General features: G+C 29.9%; 1 protein-coding gene across 11 annotated transcripts in view; it reads left to right on the top strand.

Moving 5' to 3' along the window:
- The first annotated feature begins 1,693 nt into the window (after positions 1–1,693).
- The window catches only part of LOC147871278 (uncharacterized), a 172,649-nt gene continuing 151,975 nt past the window's right edge, over positions 1,694–22,367 (top strand). For 3 of the 11 annotated variants that reach the window (XM_087340029.1, XM_087340027.1, XM_087340028.1), the window contains exons 1-2: positions 2,340–2,612; positions 6,886–6,968. In XM_087340029.1, coding sequence (XP_087196155.1) covers positions 6,922–6,968 — 47 coding nt within the window. In that variant the 5' untranslated portion in view covers positions 2,340–2,612; positions 6,886–6,921. Of the gene's footprint in view, positions 2,613–3,398; positions 3,820–4,720; positions 4,952–6,885; positions 6,969–22,367 lie in introns of those variants that run through there. The other 8 variants (XM_087340030.1, XM_087340031.1, XM_087340026.1 and 5 more) reach the window with 7 other exon arrangements.

The raw sequence follows: 22,367 nt of genomic DNA, 5'->3' as shown, positions 1-22,367 counted from the left end.
TCAAAATTCTTTGAAAAATTTGGAAAATATTTGAAAGTGAAATTTTTAAAAAAATTTACATTTTGTTTGCTTTTTGAATAATTTCCTGCATGTTTTGATTTTTCGAAAATTTTCAAAATTTTGAAAAATTTCAAAATTTTCGAAACATCAAGAAATGCTGGAAAATGCCTGAAAAGCGCACAAAACCCAAACATTTTGAAAAATTTGAAAGTGAGTTTTCAAAAAATTTACATTTTGTGCGCTTTTTGAATAATTTCCTGCGTATTTTAATTTTTCGAAAAATTTTCAAAATTTTGAAAAATTTCAAAATTTTCGAAAAATCAAAAAATACTGGAAGATGCCAGAAAATTGCACAAAACCAAAATTTTATTTGAAAAATTTGAAATTGAAATTTTAAAAAAAATACGTTTGGTGCGCTTTCTGAATAATTTCCTGCATATTTTTATTTTTCGAAATTTTTTCAAAATATTGTAAAATTTCAAAATTTTCGAAAAATCAAAAATGATGGAAAATGCCTGAAAAGCGCACAAAACCAAAATTCTTTGAAAAATTTGGAAAATATTTGAAAGTGAAATTTTTTAAAAAAATTACATTTTGTTCGCTTTTTGAATAATTTCCTGCATATTTTGATTTTTCGAAAATTTTCAAAATTTTGAAAAATTTCAAAATTTTCGAAAAATCAAGAAATGCTGGAAAATGCCTGAAAAGCGCACAAAACCCAAAAAATTTGAAAAATTTGAAAGTGAGTTTTCAAAAAAATTACATTTTGTGCACTTTTTGAATAATTTCCTGCATATTTTAATTTTTCGAAAAATCAAAAAATGTTGGAAGATGCCTGAGAATTGCACAAAACCAAAATTTTATTTGAAGAATTTGAAATTGAAATTTTTAAAAAAAGTTTGATGCGCTTTTTGAATAATTTCCTGCATATTTTGATTTTTCGAAATTTTTTCAAAATATTGTAAAATTTCAAAATTTTCGAAAAATCCAAAATGCTGGAAAATGCCTGAAAAGCGCACAAAACGAAATTTTTTTGAAAAATTTGGAAAAATTTGAAACTGAAATTTTTCAAAAAAATTACGTTTTGTGCGCTTTTTGAATTATTTCCTGCATATTTTGATTTTTTAAATAATTTTTCAAAATTTTGAAAAATTTCAAAATTTTCGAAAAATCAAGAAATGCTGGAAAATGCCTGAAAAGCGCACAAAACCCAAAAAATTTGAAAAATTTGAAAGTGAGTTTTCAAAAAAATTACATTTTGTGCACTTTTTGAATAATTTCCTGCATATTTTAATTTTTCGAAAAATCAAAAAATGTTGGAAGATGCCTGAGAATTGCACAAAACCAAAATTTTATTTGAAGAATTTGAAATTGAAATTTTTAAAAAAAGTTTGATGCGCTTTTTGAATAATTTCCTGCATATTTTGATTTTTCGAAATTTTTTCAAAATATTGTAAAATTTCAAAATTTTCGAAAAATCCAAAATGCTGGAAAATGCCTGAAAAGCGCACAAAACGAAATTTTTTTGAAAAATTTGGAAAAATTTGAAACTGAAATTTTTCAAAAAAATTACGTTTTGTGCGCTTTTTGAATTATTTCCTGCATATTTTGATTTTTTAAATAATTTTTCAAAATTTTGAAATTTTTCTTCAAACTTTTTCTAACCTGATGCTTTGCAGAACCGGACTCTGTCTCTGAGGAACGCGGTCGTTACCTCACACGGCCTCTGATGCGCAGTCTCTGAAAAGACCGGGTGTGGCACTTGGAACTTTTAAAGGCCCGTTTCTCTTCCCAAATAACCTTCTCGGAACCCGTTGCTGCCCGCCATCCCGCTGTCATGGACCAACGTCGGAGAGTGAAAAGTGTCAGAACGAAGAACAGAGTTATTGCATTAAATTAAATTAACATTCCTGAAGATTAAGGCACGGAGAAGAAAACTATGACCCACGGGCCGAATGCGGCCCGAGAAGAAATTCAGTCCGAATCTTACGTTGCTTGGATTTTATTAACCACACGATCTGCTATGACATTTACTTTCTACGTTTGCCGTTTAGGGAGCGCATAGATTCATGAAAGCAGTCAACATGGCTAATATTGTGGGCACTGTTGGTTTTATAATTACATGACATCCACATGCATAATATTTATGTCAAATGTTGTGTCAGTGTGATTTCCATACAGCACCCCTGGAGGTGAAATCCGTAATCTACGACGAATAGCCAACGCGTCTTAATTTAGTTGCACCGTACGCCAGCGCCATCTGTGCCGTGGTATGGCAACTCGAAGAACCACGCGATTACCCATCATGCATTGCTAGAGAGAACGAAGTGGTTGCAGATTTGTTGTTGGCTGTTAGTAGAGAACGCAAGGTCAGGTTGTTCGTACATACCACGACCTATAAAGTGCTCGCCTTGGATTAAGTTTTGTGTGATACGCTTGTGGGTGGATAAACTTGTGTGATGGCAATACTTCTATTACCCGAATGTTTGATATTATGTGCAGTGTTTGTAACTTAATAATAGAATTAAGCGTGTGTATTTGTGGCTGTAAGCTGGACCCACTTTTCTAGTAAACCTGTCACCAGTGACATTGGAGCAGATTGCAAAACGAAGGTAGGAACTCATTTTTAAGTAGAGTGTGATGTGTGTTAATTCGCCTTGTGTCGGTCCACACCAAGACTATCAAAATAAAAGCCAGAGAGCCAAACGCATTATATTTTCCGTATATTATGAGAGTAATTTGCAATTACCTATGTGTTTTGAAATCAAATTCAGTGATTTTAAACGAAGCTCAAAGGTCTGATTTTTATGGCAGACCAATTTTTTACTACCATGAAGGTACAAAGATGGCTGTCTTAAATTTTGTTTTCGTGACTATTCAGAATAACTCCCCCTAGCAGAAGGACAGCAAGATATGTTGAAACGCTACTGAAGTGTACTAAACGTTTACTTTAAGCCTGCTGATGCAAACACGGTCTAATATTACTCAGTAGTTTTATTTCCACAGAGTCATTAACGAAGTTTTCGAGACATATTTCATGCTGCTCTAACACGAGTAATCTTTGAGTGCGTGTAACGTATTACAAATATTTTAATACCAATATTTGCATGATTTTATACCAACTTTAATAAAAATCCCGTCAGTTAAGAGAGGGCAGACTGGCACGTGAGCATTATAAAAAAATTGAAAGTGGAACCACGGTTCCCTATTTAACGTTGAAGAACGTTTAACTGTATAAGGTATATTTGTACTGAAATACAATTCTAATGTATACCTTTACGTCTTATCTATACGTGACGTCATCCGCCGACAGCTAATCTAAGTGTTGCCAACGCACTCACTAGAACCGTTCTTTGTCACGAAATAAATGGGCCAAAACGCCTAAATCGTGAGAGTTAGCTGAAATCTGTTTGCAAATTTGAAAAGCTCGTGTTTATTTACGTATTTCACTCGCAATATGTCTGGATCTAACTCTTACGCTTTAGACGTGGCAAGCGGTTGAATTTAAGGAACGAGGGTATAGTTATTACGTGTTTTGGGTAATTATTTCAACAATGTGTAAAATATGCATTATGGAATAAAGTAAACATCATTATTGGCGTTTGAATAAGTTACACACCAGCGTTACAGTTTCTGTCGAGTGTATAGCGTGATTTTATAAACGTTAAAAAACTATAAATGTCATGACAATAACCGTCTAGCAGCCCAGTACAGTGAAGTTTGTAGCCGAGTTTCGAGGTTTGACGTAGCAAAACGAAACATTTGCAACGCTGTCAATGGCCCTGAGCTATTCTTGGCTCTGCAGTGAATGCACGTGCGGTAAGTAGGTCACTCCTGGAGTGCGGGGGGCGGGGGGGGGCCTCACCTGTAATCTGTGTGTTAAGGAAGAAAAAGTTGTTTATTCCTTGTTCTATCTGGTTGAGAACAACCGCGTTACTTGATTTTACGTCGCGGAAGTTGTGATTATCCAGACCGACTGTCATTTGTCAAGTGATCAGTCAGGGAAACAGGCAACATGGGGGGTGGGGGGGGGGGGGGAGTAGTTTATTTATTACAGGGATTATAATTTTTTTAAAGATATTTAATTGCATAGAGATTTAAATTATTTTGAGGTTTATTTCGTTAATCGAGCCATACTAAGTTTTCGATACGGTGTCTTAATGGTAAATAAATCGTATATACTTTGCGCCAATATTAAAACGATCCCAGAGGCCGGGAGGTGGTGCGGTCGTAGGATAAGAGTAGCAGTTAAGACAAAAAAAACCGATTAACCAAAACGTATATTTAATAAAAATTAAATAATCATAGAAATAAAAGGAACAATCATCCCAGGGCTCAGTCCTCGGTTGGGTATACGAATAGACACGTCAAAACAGACCTGCCTTCAACCTTTCGCCTCGATGGCGCGCTGCTGTCTCGCGCATGCGCTGTGGCGCGAATTTTAAATATACGTACCAACTTTGAGCAATTTTTTTTTCGCATCAGCAGCTGGAATTTTGTGTACAATCATTACTAGACGAGCAAAATTTCAGGTGAGGTTTCGGCACGACCAACCTAACCATTCCCTTGTGTGAGAGAACATTATTAAGCGTGGTATCGCACTAGGGTAGCAACGGGAGGCCATGGCACAGCTGCGAGCATCTCGGCCAAACTCAAGTGTATTATTTATTAATTTGGTAGTCGTGTACATATATCGCATCTGGCATCCGTCTTGCTGCAGCGCCTCCAACTTGGCAACGCTGCCACGGCGAAGGCCGAATCAACATCACACGACATGAGGCCAGTCCATTGTCGTCTGTGTGTATTTCTACTTCTTTCAAACATGGACCATCACTATGGGATTCATCTGCTATTGAATACGCAAACCGGGACTTGAAAATAAGAAACTGGGAAGATATTGTGGAAATATTTGGAGGAGGAGATTTATCTACAGTAGAAAAGAAAGAATTAGGTAAGAAGTGTTTCTATGGCTTCATTTGTGGGGCCGCTTTCCAATATGGCAACTTGATTTTTAATTTTTTGTTTTGTTTAGCAATCTATATATCTATCTATATATCACCACTTTAACAGTATATGTAATAATGAAAAATAATAATGTAATTCTGTTCACGATTGCAAAATTTGTGTGAACAGAAATAACTCCTATCTGCGTTGTCACATTGATGCAGTGGTTCAGGGTTGTCCATAATCCCCCCTCTGCATTGTATTCATGCTGTTTGAACGTGGAATTAATTGTTTCTGCAAGAATATCACTGGAGCCAACACTCGTCTGAATAATATTTTGAAATGCAGCCCCTGTAGCAAAGAAAACGTCTCACCAGATTCTAGGCTGTGAAGATGTCGATTTTGATGTTCTCCGTCCGAATTTGTTGGTAGATGGCGATGTTTCGGAAGTCAAGTTTACGAACTTCTTTGCTCAGTGCGTCTGAATATCGCGTTACGTAATCGAACTGATAAATATTTGTGTGTGTATATACAGTGGCCTGAATTTCAGCTGAAGAGCTTTAGATTCTGTTCTGCAAAGAGCACGAATGACCATCGCTGCTTTTGGAGCTTACTGCCCCTTGTTGTCCCCCCAAAGGTCCTCCCCCTCTCTCTCTTGCTTTCAGTTCTTTCAGGGGATTCTCTTTTCCTCAGTGGAATAGAAAGATACGTCCCGTAGGATTCAGTCTTTTAACCAGCACCTGCCAGACCTTCTTCAGCGATGCCAGATTTCAACATACGCGCATCGTGCGGACCGGACTGAACGTATTTCAGATCGGGATTGCGCTACACCAAAATCACTTGTTTTACGTGAGCATTTGTTGATTTGTTTCAGTAGGGGGCCCAGTAATTCCACAGAAAGTTTAGATATGGGCCGTCTTGTACTCTTTGCTTCGTTTCGCGTGAAATGAGGTTTGTTTTTTCAGATAAGTGGGAAGCGTTGGTGCAGTTATGATCCCTTGTTAGTCGAGGTGTATCATTTGCGTTAGACGTTGAAACTTCGGAATTTTTAGTGTGGATTTTCTTCCGTCTAGTTTCAAACAAGGAACCCTCATTCAAAAGGAGCAGTGTGCGACATGTTTTACTTTATTTCCCTAAATGTTGAGGAGGGCCGGGCCCTTCTCGAGGTTTAGTCCCCGCGATTAATACGGTGTCCGCCAGGGATAGAATTATGATGTTGGTACTTTGTTTATAATCTCAGGACAGCATTCAGTTGTGCCATGTTGCCGGACCTCACCAAACCGCCCCTTTAAATATTAACCGCTCCGTGGACTCAGTTAAATACAACACATTCTAGTCCTTCACACCTTTAAAGCACAGTGGTAACTATATGTACCACAGCTCACTAAACTCCGTATTTTGTCCACATCGTATACCTAAAAGATTGTCAAAATAAACACAGATTATTTCTTTAAAAGTTGCTCTTTGTAATGGTGAAGTGTCGTGTTTTCTTCGCGGTACGGCCTGATTCCTTAAGTATTAGTTAGATGAGCTCTGGTTTCAAAGGGTTTGGTAATTATCTTTTTGCTGAAATCAGCTTCAGGAACGAAGTCACAACCTTCTGATATATTAAATATTAAGTCTATGACATATTATTTTACTGTTAGCTTTCAGAATTAAAATAGACACTGACGTGTCATCATGCTTAATAATTCTTGATATTTATTTGTACTAAGAACCACAGCCAGAAACCTTACTTATGTAAATGAATAAACGTGTGTGGAGAGTCGAATGATGTCATAAATGATGTGTGTTATCGTCAGTTGTCCGATTGAGGGGAGAGACTATTTTGAATTACATAGGAAAATACTTAGACAATCCACACAAGACGAAAAAGCCGTCGATAAGTCATCTTGACGTATTCAGATCTTGTAATAACACGCCCGTACGTGCGTTTTGCAGAGGCCAGGATGGGAGGAGACTCCACGGATTGGGATCATGAATTATCCTCCAGTCTGCAGTCGTTACCTCCAACAACCTCCAGGGTGAGTTTGTATTATTATTATTATTATTATTCCTCTTGGTAATGTTTATAAAAATTGTAAATGTTACTGTGTTTCTTTTGTCATTGTATTTCTTCTCCGTCACAATGTTCAGCGTGAGAACAAAAGTGGATTATGTAGTCTGTTGTAACCAGAAGGATATAATTTGAAATGGCCGTCGAAGTCTGAAGATTTCTGACGGTGATGCCTTGTTCTTTTAAACTCTGTGTGCATTGCCTAAATGATAAAATTATAAAACTGAAGCATCTGGCTTACGTGATTCAATCTGAAGACGGAATCACAATCCAGCATATATATATATATATATATTGTTATAAGCTGGTCTCTGAGTTCTCGTACAGGAATCTTACTTGTACAAAGTATGAATTTTAAAGCAAATTTCTGTTAGCTGTGAATTTAAATCGTTTCTTAGAACGTTATTAACTAACGGTTCCTTATTTCCATGGAGAATATTCTTCTTATTATTATTATTATTAACTACCGAAGTACAAATTCATGTGACGTTTCTGCCCTTTGGAAAGTTCTATGCACATGTAATATTAATATGTGGGTTCAAGGTACAGTATGCGAAGCTTATTTGTGTTCTCATTATCCTTGGTTCGTATTATTTTGAAAATTTCACTTCTGCTGCTATTTTGTCATCAGAGAAAAAAACCTAGGCATTAATTGTCACATTAGAGAGAAAATTAATTTTAATTCGTTACAATTTCTTGAAAATCAGGATCTATCAAGTATACCTAAATCATTTTATTTTCCAAATATTTTTTAAACCATATACTGAAATTCTCAAGAATTGAAACAGTCGTTTACAGATTATGTTGGATGTACTCCACACTATTAAGAATTAGTAGGAATTTTAAGTACTTGAAACGTAATTAACGAAGTCAGTGAGAGACGTTTGTAATGAGTGACCGAGTCAGGTTAATTTGGGGTGTATTAATCCAGATTTACAATTTCCTTAAACGAACCAGTTCATGGGCTGGTGAATTGTTTTTAAAATTGTTACAATCTCGCATCCAAAGTTGTGTTTCCGCAGTTCGGACTCGAATCGTTGTGTAAGCACTAATTTTTGTCTCCTGGATGACTTTCGTTTTGCATGGGTGCAAAACCTGATCTCTCATTTTAAAAAGAGGAATGTAGACTGAGAGTGTTTGATCCCAAGAGAAAGGAAGTGACTGGAGAATGGAGACAATTACAAAGTCAGGAGCCTACGTATTTCTAGGCCGACCCTTCAACAAGATTTCCACATTACATCAAGATCAGGAGACTAATATTTAACATTTCGATAGAAAGAGCATTATTTTAATATTTTAATATATTTTAAATATTAAATATTAATTGTAGTAATAATATTTTAATACTCAATAAAATATTTTATTGTGATTAGACGGTTAAAATTAAACAATTATAATTTATCACAATATGACGCAACATTATCATGTCTTGCTGTAAGAATTTAAATTTATATCGATTATACACCTGAAGATGGTTCATTGAAAACCGAAACATGTGAAAAAGATGACGCTCTAATTTAAAAATCGAACATTTCGATAGAAAGAGCATCATTTTAATATTTTAATATATTTTAAATATTAAATGTTAATTGTAGTAATAATATTTTAATATTCAATAAAATATTTTATTGTGATTAGACGGTTAAAATTAAACAGTTATAATTCATCACAATATGACGCAACATTATCATCTCTTGCTGTAAGAATTTAAATTTATATCGATTATACACCTGAAGATGGTTCATTGAAAACCGAAACATATGAAAAAGATGGCGCTCTAATTGTAAATCGAACGTTTCGATAGAAAGAGCATCATTTTAATATTTTAATATATTTTAAATATTAAATGTTAATTGTAGTAATAATATATTAATATTCAATAAAATATTTTATTGTGATTAGACGGTTAAAATTAAGATATTATAATTCATCACAATATGACGCTACATTATCATCTCTTGCTGTAAGAATTTAAATTTATATCGATTATACACCTGAAGATGGTTCATTGAAAACCGAAACATGTGAAAAAGATGGCGCTCTAATTGTAAATCGAACATTTCGATAGAAAGAGCATTATTTTAATATTTTAATATATTTTAAATATTTTAAATATTAAATGTTAATTGTAGTAATAATATTTTAATATTCAATAAAATATTTTATTGTGATTAGACATTTAAAATTAAGCAATTATAATTCATCACAATATGAAGCTACATTATCATATCTTGCTGTAAGAATTTAAATTTATATCGATTATACACCTGAAGATGGTTCATTGAAAACCGAAACATATGAAAAAGATGGCGCTCTAATTGTAAATCGAACGTTTCGATAGAAAGAGCATCATTTTAATATTTTAATATATTTTAAATATTAAATGTTAATTGTAGTAAAAATATATTAATATTCAATAAAATATTTTATTGTGATTAGACGGTTAAAATTAAGATATTATAATTCATCACAATATGACGCTACACTATCATCTCTTGCTGTAAGAATTGAAATTTATATCGATTATACACCTGAAGATGGTTCATTTAAAACCGAAACATGTGAAAAAGATGGAGCATTAATTGTAAATCGAACATTTCGATAGAAAGAGCATCATTTTAATATTTTAATATATTTTAAATATTAAATGTTAATTGTAGTAATAATATTTTAATATTCAATAAAATATTTTATTGTGATTAGACGGTTCAAATTAAACAATTATAATTCATCACAATATGACGCAACATTATCATCTCTTGCTGTAAGAATTTAAATTTATATCGATTATACACCTGAAGATGGTTCATTGAAAACCGAAACATGTGAAAAAGATGGCGCTCTAATTGTAAATCGAACGTTTCGATAGAAAGAGCATCATTTTAATATTTTAATATATTTTAAATATTAAATGTTAATTGTAGTAATAATATTTTAATATTCAATAAAATATTTTATTGTAATTAGACATTTAAAATTAAGCAATTATAATTCATCACAATATGAAGCTACATTATCATATCTTGCTGTAAGAATTTAAATTTATATCGATTATACACCTGAAGATGGTTCATTGAAAACCGAAACATGTGAAAAAGATGGCGCTCTAATTGTAAATCGAACGTTTCGATAGAAAGAGCATCATTTTAATATTTTAATATATTTTAAATATTAAATGTTAATTGTAGTAATAATATTTTAATATTCAATAAAATATTTTATTGTAATTAGACATTTAAAATTAAGCAATTATAATTCATCACAATATGAAGCTACATTATCATCTCTTGCTGTAAGAATTGAAATTTATATCGATTATACACCTGAAGATGGTTCATTTAAAACCGAAACATGTGAAAAAGATGGAGCATTAATTGTAAATCGAACATTTCGATAGAAAGAGCATCATTTTAATATTTTAATATATTTTAAATATTAAATGTTAATTGTAGTAATAATATTTTAATATTCAATAAAATATTTTATTGTGATTAGACGGTTAAAATTAAACAATTATAATTCATCACAACATGACGCAACATTATCATCTCTTGCTGTAAGAATTTAAATTTATATCGATTATAAACCTGAAGATGGTTCATTGAAAACCGAAACATGTGAAAAAGATGGCGCTCTAATTGTAAATCGAGCATTTCGATAGAAAGAGCATCATTTTAATATTTTAATATATTTTAAATATTAAATGTTAATTGTAGTAATAATATTTTAATATTCAATAAAATATTTTACTGTGATTAGACGGTTAAAATTAAGCAATTATAATTCATCACAATATGACGCTACATTATCATCTCTTGCTGTAAGAATTTAAATTTATATCGATTATGCACCTGAAGATGGTTCATTGAAAACCGAAACATGTGAAAGAGATAAAGCTCTAATTGTAAATCGAACATTTGGATAGAAAGAGCATTATTTTAATATTTTAATATAATTTAAATATTTTAATAATTAATTTGTTAATTGTAGTAATAATATTTTAATATTCAATAAAATGTTTTATTGTGATTAGACGGTTAAAATTAAACAATTATAATTCATCACAATATGACGCAACATTATCATCTCTTGCTGTAAGAATTTAAATTTATATCGACTATACACCTGAAGATGGTTCATTGAAAACCGAAACATATGAAAAAGATGGCGCTCTAATTGTAAATCGAACGTTTCGATAGAAAGAGCATCATTTTAATATTTTAATATATTTTAAATATTAAATGTTAATTGTAGTAATAATATTTTAATATTCAATAAAATGTTTTATTGTGATTAGACGGTTAAAATTAAACAATTATAATTCATCACAATATGACGCTACATTATCATCTCTTACTGTAAGAATTTAAATTTATATCGATTATACACCTGAAGATGGTTCATTGAAAACCGAAACATGTGAAAAAGATGGCGCTCTAATTGTAAATCGAACGTTTCGATAGAAAGAGCATCATTTTAATATTTTAATATATTTTAAATATTAAATGTTAATTGTAGTAATAATATTTTAATATTCAATAAAATGTTTTATTGTGATTAGACGGTTAAAATTAAACAATTATAATTCATCACAATATGACGCAACATTATCATCTCTTGCTGTAAGAATTTAAATTTATATCGATTATACACCTGAAAATGGTTCATTGAAAACCGAAACATATGAAAAAGATGGCGCTCTAATTGTAAATCGAACGTTTCGATAGAAAGAGCATCATTTTAATATTTTAATATATTTTAAATATTAAATGTTATTTGTAGTAATAATATTTTAATATTCAATAAAATATTTTATTGTGATTAGACGGTTGAAATTAAACAGTTATAATTCATCACAATATGACGCAACATTATCATCTCTTGCTGTAAGAATTTAAATTTATATCGATTATACACCTGAAGATGGTTCATTGAAAACCGAAACATGTCGTGAAAAAGATGACGCTTTAATTGTAAATCGAACATTTCGATAGAAAAGCATCATTTTAATATTTTAATATATTTTAAATATTTTAAATATTAAATGTTAATTGTAGTAATAATATTTTAATATTCAATAAAATATTTTATTGTGATTAGACGGTTAAAATTAAACAATTATAATTCATCACAATATGACGCAACATTATCATCTCTTGCTGTAAGAATTGAAATTTATATCGATTATACACCTGAAGATGGTTCATTTAAAACCGAAACATGTGAAAAAGATGGAGCATTAATTGTAAATCGAACATTTCGATAGAAAGAGCATCATTTTAATATTTTAATAATTAATTTGTTAATTGTAGTAATAATATTTTAATATTCAATAAAATATTTTATTGTGATTAGACGGTTAAAATTAAACAATTATAATTCATCACATTATGACGCTACATTATCATCTCTTACTGTAAGACTTTAAATTTATATCGATTATACACCTGAAGATGGTTCATTGAAAACCGAAACATATGAAAAAGATGGCGCTCTAATTGTAAATCGAACGTTTCGATAGATAGAGCATCATTTTAATATTTTAATATATTTTAAATATTAAATGTTATTTGTAGTAATAATATTTTAATATTCAATAAAATATTTTATTGTGATTAGACGGTTGAAATTAAACAGTTATAATTCATCACAATATGACGCAACATTATCATCTCTTGCTGTAAGAATTTAAATTTATGTCGATTATACACCTGAAGATGGTTCATTGAAAACCGAAACATGTCGTGAAAAAGATGACGCTTTAATTGTAAATCGAACATTTCGATAGAAAAGCATCATTTTAATATTTTAATATATTTTAAATATTTTAAATATTAAATGTTAATTGTAGTAATAATATTTTAATATTCAATAAAATATTTTATTGTGATTAGACGGTTAAAATTAAACAATTATAATTCATCACAATATGACGCAACATTATCATCTCTTGCTGTAAGAATTGAAATTTATATCGATTATACACCTGAAGATGGTTCATTTAAAACCGAAACATGTGAAAAAGATGGAGCATTAATTGTAAATCGAACATTTCGATAGAAAGAGCATCATTTTAATATTTTAAATATTAAATGTAAATTGTAGTAATAATATTTTAATATTCAATAAAATGTTTTATTGTGATTAGACGGTTAAAATTAAACAATTATAATTCATCACAATATGACGCTACATTATCATCTCTTACTGTAAGAATTTAAATTTATATCGATTATACACCTGAAGATGGTTCATTGAAAACCGAAACATGTGAAAAAGATGGCGCTCTAATTGTAAATCGAACGTTTCGATAGAAAGAGCATCATTTTAATATTTTAATATATTTTAAATATTAAATGTTAATTGTAGTAATAATATTTTAATATTCAATAAAATGTTTTATTGTGATTAGACGGTTAAAATTAAACAATTATAATTCATCACAATATGACGCAACATTATCATCTCTTGCTGTAAGAATTTAAATTTATATCGATTATACACCTGAAGATGGTTCATTGAAAACCGAAACATGTCGTGAAAAAGATGACGCTCTAATTGTAAATCTAACTTTTCGATAGAAAGAGCATCATTTTAATATATTTTAAATATTAAATGTTAATTGTAGTAATAATATTTTAATATTCAATAAAATATTTTATTGTGATTAGACGGTTAAAATTAAACAATTATAATTCATCACAATATGACGCAACATTATCATCTCTTGCTGTAAGAATTTAAATTTATATCGATTATAAACCTGAAGATGGTTCATTGAAAACCGAAACATGTGAAAAAGATGGCGCTCTAATTGTAAATCGAGCATTTCGATAGAAAGAGCATCATTTTAATATTTTAATATATTTTAAATATTAAATGTTAATTGTAGTAATAATATTTTAATATTCAATAAAATATTTTACTGTGATTAGACGGTTAAAATTAAGCAATTATAATTCATCACAATATGACGCTACATTATCATCTCTTGCTGTAAGAATTTAAATTTATATCGATTATACACCTGAAAATGGTTCATTGAAAACCGAAACATATGAAAAAGATGGCGCTCTAATTGTAAATCGAACGTTTCGATAGAAAGAGCATCATTTTAATATTTTAATATATTTTAAATATTTTAAGTATTAAATGTTAATTGTAGTGATAATATTTTAATATTTAATAAAATATTTTATTGTGATTAGACGGTTAAAATTAAACAATTATAATTCATCACAATATGACGCTACATTATCATCTCTTGCTGTAAGAATTTAAATTTATATCGATTATACACCTGAAGATGGTTCATTGAAAACCGAAACATGTGAAAAAGATGGCGCTCTAATTGTAAATCGAACATTTCGATAGAAAGAGCATCATTTTAATATTTTAATATATTTTAAATATTAAATGTTAATTTTAGTAATAATATTTTAATATTCAATAAAATATTTTATTGTGATTAGACGGTTAAAATTAAACAATTATAATTCATCACAATATGACGCTACATTATCATCTCTTGCTGAAAGAATTTAAATTTATATCGATTATACACCTGAAGATGGTTCATTGAAAACCGAAACATATGAAAAAGATGGCGCTCTAATTGTAAATCGAACGTTTCGATAGAAAGAGCATCATTTTAATATTTTAATATATTTTAAATATTAAATGTTATTTGTAGTAATAATATTTTAATATTCAATAAAATATTTTATTGTGATTAGACGGTTAAAATTAAGCAGTTATAATTCATCACAATATGACGCTACATTATCATCTCTTGCTGTAAGAATTTAAATTTATATCGATTATACACCTGAAAATGGTTCATTGAAAACCGAAACATATGAAAAAGATGGCGCTCTAATTGTAAATCGAACGTTTCGATAGAAAGAGCATCATTTTAATATTTTAATATATTTTAAATATTAAATGTTATTTGTAGTAATAATATTTTAATATTCAATAAAATGTTTTATTGTGATTAGACGGTTAAAATTAAACAATTATAATTCATCACAATATGACGCAACATTATCATCTCTTGCTGTAAGAATTTAAATTTATATCGATTATACACCTGAGAATGGTTCATTGAAAACCGAAACATATGAAAAAGATGGCGCTCTAATTGTAAATCGAACGTTTCGATAGAAAGAGCATCATTTTAATATTTTAATATATTTTAAATATTAAATGTTATTTGTAGTAATAATATTTTAATATTCAATAAAATATTTTATTGTGATTAGACGGTTGAAATTAAACAGTTATAATTCATCACAATATGACGCAACATTATCATCTCTTGCTGTAAGAATTTAAATTTATGTCGATTATACACCTGAAGATGGTTCATTGAAAACCGAAACATGTCGTGAAAAAGATGACGCTTTAATTGTAAATCGAACATTTCGATAGAAAAGCATCATTTTAATATTTTAATATATTTTAAATATTTTAAATATTAAATGTTAATTGTAGTAATAATATTTTAATATTCAATAAAATATTTTATTGTGATTAGACGGTTAAAATTAAACAATTATAATTCATCACAATATGACGCAACATTATCATCTCTTGCTGTAAGAATTGAAATTTATATCGATTATACACCTGAAGATGGTTCATTTAAAACCGAAACATGTGAAAAAGATGGAGCATTAATTGTAAATCGAACATTTCGATAGAAAGAGCATCATTTTAATATTTTAAATATTAAATGTAAATTGTAGTAATAATATTTTAATATTCAATAAAATATTTTATTGTGATTAGACGGTTAAAATTAAGCAGTTATAATTCATCACAATATGACGCTACATTATCATCTCTTGCTGTAAGAATTTAAATTTATATCGATTATACACCTGAAAATGGTTCATTGAAAACCGAAACATATGAAAAAGATGGCGCTCTAATTGTAAATCGAACGTTTCGATAGAAAGAGCATCATTTTAATATTTTAATATATTTTAAATATTAAATGTTATTTGTAGTAATAATATTTTAATATTCAATAAAATATTTTATTGTGATTAGACGGTTAAAATTAAGCAGTTATAATTCATCACAATATGACGCTACATTATCATCTCTTGCTGTAAGAATTTAAATTTATATCGATTATACACCTGAAGATGGTTCATTGAAAACCGAAACATATGAAAAAGATGGCGCTCTAATTGTAAATCGAAAATTTCGATAGAAAGAGCATCATTTTAATATTTTAATATATTTTAAATATTTTAAGTATTAAATGTTAATTGTAGTGATAATATTTTAATATTTAATAAAATATTTTATTGTGATTAGACGGTTAAAATTAAACGATTATAATTCATCACAATATGACGCTACATTATCATCTCTTGCTGTAAGAATTTAAATTTATATCGATTATACACCTGAAGATGGTTCATTGAAAACCGAAACATGTGAAAAAGATGGCGCTCTAATTGTAAATCGAACATTTCGATAGAAAGAGCATCATTTTAATATTTTAATAAATTTTAAATATTAAATGTTAATTGTAGTAATAATATTTTAATATTCAATAAAATATTTTATTGTGATTAGACGGTTAAAATTAAACAATTATAATTCATCACAATATGACGCTACATTATCATCTCTTACTGTAAGACTTTAAATTTATATCGATTATCCACCTGAAGATGGTTCATTGAAAACCGAAACATGTGAAAAAGATGGCGCTCTAATTGTAAATCGAGCATTTCGATAGAAAGAGCATCATTTTAATATTTTAATATATTTTAAATATTAAATGTTAATTTTAGTAATAATATTTTAATATTCAATAAAATATTTTATTGTGATTAGACGGTTAAAATTAAACAATTATAATTCATCACATTATGACGCTACATTATCATCTCTTACTGTAAGACTTTAAATTTATATCGATTATACACCTGAAGATGGTTCATTGAAAACCGAAACATATGAAAAAGATGGCGCTCTAATTGTAAATCGAACGTTTCGATAGAAAGAGCATCATTTTAATATTTTAATATATTTTAAATATTAAATGTTATTTGTAGTAATAATATTTTAATATTCAATAAAATATTTTATTGTGATTAGACGGTTGAAATTAAACAGTTATAATTCATCACAATATGACCTAACATTATCATCTCTTGCTGTAAGAATTTAAATTTATGTCGATTATACACCTGAAGATGGTTCATTGAAAACCGAAACATGTCGTGAAAAAGATGACGCTTTAATTGTAAATCGAACATTTCGATAGAAAAGCATCATTTTAATATTTTAATATATTTTAAATATTTTAAATATTAAATGTTAATTGTAGTAATAATATTTTAATATTCAATAAAATATTTTATTGTGATTAGACGGTTGAAATTAAACAATTATAATTCATCACAATATGACGCAACATTATCATCTCTTGCTGTAAGAATTGAAATTTATATCGATTATACACCTGAAGATGGTTCATTTAAAACCGAAACATGTGAAAAAGATGGAGCATTAATTGTAAATCGAACATTTCGATAGAAAGAGCATCATTTTAATATTTTAAATATTAAATGTAAATTGTAGTAATAATATTTTAATATTCAATAAAATATTTTATTGTGATTAGACGGTTAAAATTAAGCAGTTATAATTAATCACAATATGACGCTACATTATCATCTCTTGCTGTAAGAATTTAAATTTATATCGATTATACACCTGAAAATGGTTCATTGAAAACCGAAACATATGAAAAAGATGGCGCTCTAATTGTAAATCGAACGTTTCGATAGAAAGAGCATCATTTTAATATTTTAATATATTTTAAATATTAAATGTTATTTGTAGTAATAATATTTTAATATTCAATAAAATATTTTATTGTGATTAGACGGTTAAAATTAAACAGTTATAATTCATCACATTATGACGCTACATTATCATCTCTTACTGTAAGACTTTAAATTTATATCGATTATACACCCGAAGATGGTTCATTGAAAACCGAAACATATGAAAAAGATGGCGCTCTAATTGTAAATCGAAAATTTCGATAGAAAGAGCATCATTTTAATATTTTAATATATTTTAAATATTTTAAGTATTAAATGTTAATTGTAGTGATAATATTTTAATATTTAATAAAATATTTTATTGTGATTAGACGGTTAAAATTAAACAATTATAATTCATCACAATATGACGCTACATTATCATCTCTTGCTGTAAGAATTTAAATTTATATCGATTATACACCTGAAGATGGTTCATTGAAAACCGAAACATGTGAAAAAGATGGCGCTCTAATTGTAAATCGAACATTTCGATAGAAAGAGCATCATTTTAATATTTTAATATATTTTAAATATTAAATGTTAATTTTAGTAATAATATTTTAATATTCAATAAAATATTTTATTGTGATTAGACGGTTAAAATTAAACAATTATAATTCATCACAATATGACGCTACATTGTCATCTCTTACTGTAAGACTTTAAATTTATATCGATTATTCACCTGAAGATGGTTCATTGAAAACCGAAACATGTGAAAAAGATGGCGCTCTAATTGTAAATCGAGCATTTCGATAGATAGAGCATCATTTTAATATTTTAATATATTTTAAATATTAAATGTTAATTTTAGTAATAATATTTTAATATTCAATAAAATATTTTATTGTGATTAGACGGTTAAAATTAAACAATTATAATTCATCACATTATGACGCTACATTATCATCTCTTACTGTAAGACTTTAAATTTATATCGATTATACACCTGAAGATGGTTCATTGAAAACCGAAACATATGAAAAAGATGGCGCTCTAATTGTAAATCGAACGTTTCGATAGAAAGAGCATCATTTTAATATTTTAATATATTTTAAATATTAAATGTTAATTTTAGTAATAATATTTTAATATTCAATAAAATATTTTATTGTGATTAGACGGTTAAAATTAAACAATTATAATTCATCACAATATGACGCAACAATATCATCTCTTGCTGTAAGAATTGAAATTTATATCGATTATACACCTGAAGATGGTTCATTGAAAACCGAAACATGTCTTGAAAAAGATGACGCTCTTATTGTAAATCGAAAATTTCGATAGAAAGAGCATCATTTTAATATTTTAATATATTTTAAATATTTTAAGTATTAAATGTTAATTGTAGTGATAATATTTTAATATTTAATAAAATATTTTATTGTGATTAGACGGTTAAAATTAAACAATTATAATTCATCACAATATGACGCTACATTATCATCTCTTGCTGTAAGAATTTAAATTTATATCGATTATACACCTGAAGATGGTTCATTGAAAACCGAAACATGTGAAAAAGATGGCGCTCTAATTGTAAATCGAACATTTCGATAGAAAGAGCATCATTTTAATATTTTAATATATTTTAAATATTAAATGTTAATTTTAGTAATAATATTTTAATATTCAATAAAATATTTTATTGTGATTAGACGGTTAAAATTAAACAATTATAATTCATCACAATGGGGGAGGGCACGATCCCAGTGGACAATTTTATATTTTTCTATGGAAAGGGGAATGACAATCATCAGTTGGGGATGGGTTTTTTTGTTCATAGCAGAATTAGGGCAAAATTTAAGAGAGTAGAATTTGTTAGTGACAGGTTGTCTTACGTAATTTTGGAAGGACGTTGGTGCGACATCATTGTCCTTAATGTTCATGCCCCAACTGAAGACAAAAGCGATGATATCAAGGATAGGTTTTATAAAGAATTGGAATCAGTATTTGATACATTTGGCAAGTATCACATGAAAATTCTGCTAGAAGATTTCAATGCAAAAATTGGGAGGGAGGATATCTTCAAACCCACAATAGGCAGCGAGAGTCTCCATGCACTTAGTAATGATAACGGTGTTAGAGCAGTAACCTTTGCTACGTCAAAAGATTTAATTGTAAAAAGTACAAAATTTCCACACCGTGATGTTCATAAATACACTTGGACTTCTCCAGATGGCAGAACACACAATCAAATAGATCATGTTTTAGTAGATAAGAGAAGGCAGACAAATGTAATTGATGTGAGATCAGTCAGAGGAGCAGATTGCGACACTGATGATTATCTGGTGGTAGCAAAAGTGAGGGAGCGGCTTTCAGTAAGTAGACGAACTAAACAAAGTTTTGACACAGAAAGATTTGATTTGAAAAAATTAAGTGAGGGAGAGGCAAAGGAACAATATCAAGTTGAAATTTCGAATAGGTTTCAAATTTTAGAGACAAATGAGGATAATGAAAGTGTGGACATCAACAGGGAGTGGGAAAATGTCAGAAACTGCATCAACATTTCAGCAAAAGAGAAACTAGGATACTACAGGAGAAAGCAAAATAAACCGTGGTTTGATGAAGAATGTTCAAAATTAATAGATCGAAGGAAGCAAACAAAATTTCAATGGTTGCAGAACCCAAACAAAACAAATGCGGATAATCTATGTAACGTGAGACGTGAGGCTAGTAGAACCTTTAGGACTAAGAAAAGGGAATACCTGAAGGGCAAAATTGCTGAACTTGAGACAAATAATAAGGGAAAAAAACATCAGAGACCTGTACAGAGGCATTAATAACTTTAAGAAAGGATATCAACCCCAGACCAATTTGGTAAAGGATGATAGTGGCTATTTGCTTGCAGATCCAATAAAAATTGTGAATAGGTGGAAAAATCTCTTTAGCGAGCTCTTAAATGTTCATGATACTGGTGATATTAGACAGTTTAAAATGCATACAGCTGAACTGTTGGTGCCAGAACCTAGCTTAGATGAAGTGGAACTAGCCATTGGGAAGTTGAAAAGTTATAAATCTCCAGGAATTGATCAGATTCCAGCAGAATTAATTAAATCAGGTGGCAAAGGGTTGCATATGAGGATCCATAAGCTTATTCAGTTAATTTGGGATAAGCAAGAGATGCCACAACAATGGAAGGAATCCATAATTATTCCTATTCATAAGAAGGGGGACGAGACTGAGTGTGGTAATTACCGAGGAATTTCGCTGCTATCAACCTCATACAAAATTCTATCCAACATTCTTTTGGCAAGATTAACCCCATATGCGAATGAAATTATTGGGGATCATCAGTGTGGGTTCAGACGAAACAGATCAACGATTGATCAGATCTTTTGCATTCGTCAGATACTAGAGAAAAAATGGGAGTTCGGTGGGACCGTACATCAGTCATTTATAGATTTCAAAAAAGCCCATGACTCTGTGAAGAGAGAAGTGCTATATAATATTCTTATTGAATTTGGTGCACCAAAGAAGCTAGTGGGTCTAATACAAATCTGCTTAAATGAAACCTGTAGCAAAATTCGAGTAGGTAAATATGTATCTGAGACATTCCTCATCAAGAACGGTCTAAAACAAGGAGATGCTTTGTCTCCCTTGCTCTTTAACTAGAATACGCCATCAGGAAGGTCCAAGGTAGGCAGGAGGGTTTGCAATTGAATGGGACACATCAGCTATTGGCATATGCTGATGATGTTAATTTATTTTGGGACGATATGAATGCAATAAAGAGGAACGCAGAAGTTTTACTAGAGGCTGGTAGACAAGTGGGGCTGGAAGTCAATTCAGAAAAAACTAAGTACATGTTAGTATCTCGTCATCAGAAGACAGGCGAGCAAAATTATCTTAGGGTGGCTAATAAATCCTTTGAAAGGGTTACAAAGTTCAAATATCTGGGAATAACAATAACAAATCAAAACGATACTTGTGAGGAAGTTAGGAGGAGACTAAATTCCGGAAATGCTTGCTACTTCTCAGTCCAAAATATTTTGTCTTCCCGTCTGATTTCTAAGAACCTGAAAATTAAAGTATACAAAACAATAATCCTGCCTGTTGTTTTGTATGGGTGCGAAACATGGTCTCTCACTCAGAGGGAGGAACACAGATTGCAGGTGTTTGAGAATCGGGTGTTGAGGAGGATATTTGGGCCTAAGAGGGAAGACGATGGGGCGTGGAGAAAACTGCACAATGACGAGCTTAAAAATCTGTACTGCTCCCCCAGTATTGTGAGGGTGATTAAGTCGAGAAGAGTGAGATGGGCGGGACATGTAGCGCGCATGGATGGGACAAGGTGTGCACCGGGTACTGGTTGGGAAACCTGAAAGGAAGAGACCGCTGGGGAGACCTAAACGTAGATGGGAGGATAATCTCAGGCGGGATCTATGGGAGATAGGAGTTGAAGGAAACTGGATTTTGTTGGCCCAGGACAGGGTCCGGTGGAGGGCTTTGGTTAATTCGGTGATGAACCTTCGGGTTCGGTAAGCCATCTAGTTAGTTAGTTA

This window comes from Zootermopsis nevadensis, unplaced genomic scaffold (genome assembly GCF_977971745.1).
Source record: "Zootermopsis nevadensis isolate Lab colony 2312 unplaced genomic scaffold, Znev_1.0 Znev_ptg000060l, whole genome shotgun sequence".
In the NCBI taxonomy this organism is placed as follows: domain Eukaryota; kingdom Metazoa; phylum Arthropoda; class Insecta; order Blattodea; family Termopsidae; genus Zootermopsis; species Zootermopsis nevadensis.
This window is presented reverse-complemented; position numbering and strand designations above follow the sequence as displayed.